The sequence below is a fragment of the Colobus angolensis genome, unplaced genomic scaffold (genome assembly GCF_000951035.1).
Source record: "Colobus angolensis palliatus isolate OR3802 unplaced genomic scaffold, Cang.pa_1.0 Scaffold252, whole genome shotgun sequence".
Classification (NCBI taxonomy): domain Eukaryota; kingdom Metazoa; phylum Chordata; class Mammalia; order Primates; family Cercopithecidae; genus Colobus; species Colobus angolensis.
Window position 1 is genome coordinate 2,608,046 of NW_012115733.1, and position 5,932 is coordinate 2,613,977.

The 5,932-nt window shown below is 51.8% G+C and overlaps 1 protein-coding gene across 3 annotated transcripts in view; it reads right to left on the reverse strand.

The window, feature by feature from the left end:
- Nucleotides 1–5,720, reverse strand: part of HDAC6 (histone deacetylase 6) — a 23,887-nt gene extending 18,167 nt beyond the window's left edge. Inside the window, exons 1-8 of one of the 3 annotated variants that reach the window (XM_011946706.1) lie at nt 5,447–5,720; nt 4,622–4,744; nt 4,408–4,536; nt 4,194–4,282; nt 1,916–2,000; nt 1,766–1,806; nt 975–1,071; nt 733–830 (exon numbers count right to left, since the gene is read on the reverse strand). In XM_011946706.1, coding sequence (XP_011802096.1) covers nt 733–830; nt 975–1,071; nt 1,766–1,806; nt 1,916–2,000; nt 4,194–4,282; nt 4,408–4,536; nt 4,622–4,744; nt 5,447–5,554 — 770 coding nt within the window. In that variant the 5' untranslated portion in view covers nt 5,555–5,720. Of the gene's footprint in view, nt 1–732; nt 831–974; nt 1,072–1,765; nt 1,807–1,915; nt 2,001–4,193; nt 4,283–4,407; nt 4,537–4,621; nt 4,745–5,220; nt 5,397–5,446 lie in introns of those variants that run through there. The other 2 variants (XM_011946708.1, XM_011946707.1) reach the window with 2 other exon arrangements.
- Between the last annotated feature and the right edge of the window lie 212 nt (nt 5,721–5,932).

Below are 5,932 nucleotides of genomic sequence, written 5' to 3' on the forward strand. Positions count from 1 at the left end.
CCAGGATGGTCTCGATCTCCTGACCTCGTGATCCACCCGTCTCGGCCTCCCAAAGTGCTGGGATTACAGGCTTGAGCCACCGCGCCTGGCCAGCATTTTTTTTAAAACAGCAAATGACTGAGGAGAACCAAAATGCCCACTAGTCGGGGGCTGATTAACCATGAGTACATTTACACAATGGTGTTCTACCGGGCTCCAAGATACATGCTGTCAGAGAAAGGTTTCCAAGATGTGTAAGTGAGAAGATAGTACGAAGGGAGTATGTCGTGTTACTACCATTTGTGGTTAAAAACAGGGGAGGGAGGAGAAAGCTTTTGCATTTCATCAATTCTGGGATGCCAACGATAAGATGTACCATGATTTTACATGCCAAAAACAAAGCAGAAAATACTACCAATGGAATTCTGAGATGTCACTGTTTTTTAGATGCATCCGGATTTTAAGATGTTACAGATATGAAAAAATGTACACCTTAGAATCAATGAAATATGGTATTTATTTCTTGAATAAGACTTTGTGGGAGGACACATGAGTCAGTGGTTCCAATGACTATCTCCCATGAGAGGAGGCAGGTGTCTGGGTGACAAGGATGGGAGACAGATTTTTAATTATATTCTCTTTTGTACCTTTGGATTCTTGAATCACATGAATACATTGCCCATATCAATACATTTTATACTTGAAAGAAGGACTTTAAAACAATGTAAAATGTCAAATGCTGGAGAGTCCTACCTAATGATGGCCATGCCATTCCGGATCTCAGCCCCCAGGACCGCATCCACCAGCCTGAGGACAGAGCCTGAGGCCAGGCAGGCACAGGAGTATGAGTTCTGGAGAGACAGTGGGGAGCCAGAGAGGGAGTGAGGGAGAGAACAGCCCTATCCACTCAGTTGCTTGCCCCAGGGTGGGGTGGGCATAGGGATGGGGACCCCAAGATTGCCACCACTCCCTGCCCCCACAGTTCTCATCCATACCGGATGCAGATAAACTGAGTCGTAAGTGTCTGCTAGGACACGGAGTTCTCCCTCATTCATGTACTGAGTTGTTTCCATCAGATCAATATATTCTAGGCTAGACACAGATGGGAGATGAGATTCAGGGCCCTGTCTCTTCCCCATCTGAGCCGTCCACACACCAAACCCCTGGTCAAATTAGGGCTCGGCTCCCCCAACTGTCAACCTGAAGGAATAGCCGGGATTTAAGACACATTCTGTTTCTTCCCTAGCCCGCCTCAGTTCCAGTAATATTCTCTGCTCCCCTGCTCTAGCCATACCAAATCCTACTTTCAGGCCTTTGGCTACAGTGGTCTAGCTGTCTGTTCTTCCCTTCCCTCAGTCACCCTCTTCATCTGACTCACTCTTTTTCTCCTCTTAAAGCTCAGCTGAGATACCCACTCTGCCAAGCTAGCTTTCCTCGAGCCACACAGCACCAAGCCTCTAAATCTGGGTTCCTGCAGCCCCTGGGGAAACCCCGATCACTCTGTTCACACATCCACCACCTGTTCAATCAGATCATGATAACAGTAATAGCTCATGATGGACTGATGATACATCAGGCCCTGTTCTAAGCACCTGACACACATTGAACTGTCCTGAGGAACTTAAGTTTACTGGTTCCCTTGTTACAGGCGATGACATAGATTCAGAGAGGCTCAGCGACTTGCCCAAGGCTGGCCACAGAGACCATGACATTCCTTCCCAAAGCATTGCCCTGGTTTGTCCAGGGCAGGCTCCTCCCCATCCCTACAAGGCTCCCAAGCCTTCACCTGTGAACCAACATCAGCTCTTCCTTTTCAGCAAACCGGGCCTGGGGAGAGATGAGGAACAAAGGCGGGATAAAGGGTTAAGGCATGGGCTGAGCCCAGGTCAGGTCAGCTCCCTGCCCTTTACCCAGAGTGTTGGCTTGGGGGCCTTACCTGAAAGGACACACAGCGATCTAGGAGGCCCTCCTGGATCAGTTGCTCTTTGATGGCATGGAGCCGCTCAGGGCCTTCCGGGAAGCTGGGGAGATGGAGACACAGTCACAGATGCATGGGGACACTGGGGAGCTCCACATCTGCTCTCTCCACATCTCCCCATCCACCCTTCCACAGCTGCTTACCCCAAAACTGTGGTGTCAGTCCTGCCTTCCATCAGCTCTGGAGTGTGACCCTCTCCTCACCACTACCACTGCTACTACCATACCCTCCCGCCTGGGCTGTGGTGGCATCTCCTCGGCCTCCCTGCTTCAACCCTCACCACCTCAACAGTCCTTTCTGTGCATGACAGCCAGACACTGGTTAAAACCCTAATCAGTTCATGTCTCTTTGAGGCTCCTATCCCATTCTGAGTAAAAGCCAAAGTATTTCCCATGCCCAGAAGGCCCAAAACAATCTGTTCTCCATCACCTCTCTGACCCCATCTCCTACCCCTCTTTCTTTCCTTTGCTTCGCTTCACCTACACTGGTCTCTTCCCTGGTTCTCAGTTGAACCAAATACTCTTCAGCCAGCCCTAGAACTCTACTCTAGCTGCTCCCCCCAGCCCTGCCTAGAATACTCTTCCTCCAACTGTCTCCATGACTTACTCCCTCACCTCTTCAGATCCCTGCTCGAATGTCAGTGAGGCCTTCCCTGACCAGTGTATTGAAAATTGAAGTCTCCTCCACTGTACTTTCTCCTACTATCCTCCCTTTACTGCTTCTCCATAACACTGCCCTTTCTACCACAGTGTATCATTTACTTTTCGTTTATTTATTGTCTGTCTTCCCCCTTTTCCCTAAAGGCACGGGCTTTTGTTTGTTTTGTTTACTGCTGTATTCCTAGCTCCTCAATAGATGGTAAATAGGTATTCCATAAAAGAAGTCTTTTCCCATAGTAAGGTACTCTTAGGTTGGGATAAGGGATATAGATATTAATTGGTAAACACACAAGTATGACAATTAGCAAACAATGTCATGGGCTAGGAAAATAAGATCAGGTACTGGGGTAGGGTTTGGTCAGGCAAAACCTTCTCTGAGAAAGTCTCATTGGGATGTGAAAGGTAGCTGGAAGAGAAGGCCGAAAAGAATCTCTGGGAAAGGGGTTGGTCAGGGTACAGACCAGAGGTAAGAGGGTGCCTGGCATGTTGGAAGTACAAGGGGACTAGTGTGGGTGAGGAGGATTGGCTGATGAGGTCACAAAGTGATGTGGAGCCAGATCATGTGGAACCTTCGAGGCCAGGATGAAGAATTTGGACTTTACCTTGAGGACAACAGTCTGCCCTTAAAGCATTTTTTTTTTTTTTTTTTTTTGAGACAGAGTTTTGCTCTTGTTGCCCAGGCTGGGGTGCGATGGCACAATCTCAGCTCACTGCAACCTCCACCTCCCAGGTTCAAGTGATTCTCCTGCCTCAGCCTCCCAAGTAGCTAGGATTACAGGTGTGTGCCACCACACCCGGCTAATTTTTGTATTTTTAGTAGAGACAGTGTTTCACTGCATTGGTCAGACCGGTCTCGAACTCCTGATCTCAAGTGATCCACCTGCCTTGGTCCCCGAAAGTGCTGGGATTATAGGCGTGAGCCACTGTGCCCGGCCTCCTTAAAGTATTTTAACAAAGACATCATCTCATACGTATTTTTTTAGGTTGCTGCATGAACAGACAATAGAGGTGAGGCTGGAAGCAGGGGACCACGGAGGAGGCTTCTGCACGTCTAGGTGAGTGATGATGATGGTGGCAGTGGAGGTGGTGAGGAGAGGTCAGAACATATAGTCAAAAGGATTTGCTAATTCTTTTTGAAAAGTAAAGCAAATGGGAGGTTTCATCCTTCTGTTTCAGTACAAACGTCTCTTCCTTTATAAAGCCTTCTGGGAAGCCTGGATACTAGTTTAGGATCCTCTTTTATACACCCTTGAATCCCCTGGTCTTTAGTCTGTCTTCATTAAACACATCATACTGCTGTTGGCTGTTTAATGATCTGCCCTCCTACTCACCAATCCGCTCCTAGAGAAGGGACCCTGTCTATTGTTTGGTACATTTGTATCACCAACTCTTGGCACACAATAGGCAATAAATGTTTGTTAGCTACACAGAAGAACCCTTTCAAGTGTGAGCCCTACCTCTCCAAATCATCTGCTTCCAGTATCCAGGCTGGGGTAAGAAAGGATTTATTCTTGCTAATGGGCTCTAAATGTGTGTATTTTTGTGTTTTGGAGACAGCCTGGAGGACCCAGCCTCACCTGTCATCCCAGAGGCAATGGAATTCATTTAGCTGCTCATCCAACACCAAGCCAGTGCCAGCCAGTGCTTCAGCCTCAAGGTTCAGATCCTGTAGAGGAAAAAAAGGACATACAGATCCCTTTCAGGCCCTGAGTCAGAGGGAACTGTCCAGGGTTGGGAACCTTTGGGTTTTGATTGTCATATGAGTCTAAACTGCAGCCAGGCCCTGCTTACCATCCCTTGCAGTCCCGCGATTAGGTCTTCTTCCATTGCTTGGCCGAGCTTCTTCATTTTGCCTTTCTTCTTTACCTCCGCTAGATTGGGGATGGAGCGGGGAACGGCTCCCTTTTTAATGTTTCGCTTCTGTGAATCAGAGAGAAGGGTCAGAGTCCAGGGCATGACCAACTTGCTCCCTCTCCCCCTTATGAGGGCAGGTCTAGGGCCTCACCGAAGTGACACTGGAGTCCTGAGGGGGAGATTGGGGGTTCTGCCTACTTCTTCGCTGCCTGGTTGTGGTAGAATCCTGGCCGGTTGAGGTCATAGTTGAGGAGGCTTGACCCCTGCCGCGGTTCTGGAGAGGAGGGAGCGTGGGTATGTGAGGGGGCTAGTGTGCCCTGAGGACCCCACCTCTCTGCCCTTTTCCAGGCTCCGCCCCCTCTATTAGATTCCATTCCTTACACGATCTGATTCTCCACAGCCTTCCAAACTCCGCCTCTCTCAGGCCTTCTCCCTCCACTCAGGTGGCCATTCTACCTGGCCCCGCCCGGTCCGCTAGACTCCACCCCTTTTACACGATTCTCTTTCCCTAGTCTTGCCCCTTCACTGAGCAATAAGCCCCCTGGCTCACTCAGTCCGTTTTGGGGCCTGCCCTTTCCAACCAATCACCACCCCTTCCACTCTCCCAAACCCCATTCCCAGACCCTCTAAACCCGGCCCAGACCCCACTCCTTCACGAATTTGCCCTTTCGGCCTACCTCCCGGGATAATCACCCACCCTCTCACTCAGCCGGCCCCGGCCCCGGCTCCACCCTTAACGATTCACTTAACTCCACCCCTCATCGGGCCGGACCGGTACCTTCCACTCCGCCAGATCCCGCCCCTAGCGTTTCAACCAGCCCCGCTCCTCAGGGGACTGCCCCGTTCCTTCAACCAGCTCCACCCCCTGCCCAGACCCGACCGCTAACGTTTCGCTAACCCCCTTCAGCCAGTCCCTAGCCGCCTTCGGTCGGCCTCCGCCCCCTTCCCGCCTCCGCCGTCGACGCGCTGTACTCGCCGCTCCACTCACTGGACGCAGCCCCTTTCTCAAACTCCGCCCTTGGCTCGCTTCGCCAAGTTTCTGACGACCCGTGGGGACGCGAGCGCCCTGGCCTTTCTTTTCCATTGGGCCTGGTCTCTCGACTGCCCGCCCAGATCCCGCCTCCAGAGGGGAGAGTGCCTCAAGGCCGCGCCCCTCGCGCGAGCCACACCTCTCGCGAGCTCACAGGCGGCGGGGGAGCGCGCCAGCGTGCTACGCCAGCTGTGCTGAGCCACACCTCTCGGGAGCTCACCGGCGTCGGGGCGGTGCGTCAGCGTGCTACGCCAGCTGTGCTGCGCCTGCGTAAAAGGCAGGCGCCGGCAGTTCCCAAGAGGGCTGAAGCGCAAGCTTTCCCCTGCCTAGGCTACTGTCGCTGTCGTCCTGGATGCCATAGCCCCCGCCGCTCCGTCCCTGTCCAGTCACTTAAGAGCCCTTCGGGCCGGCGGTGTCGCGAAAGGAAGCAAG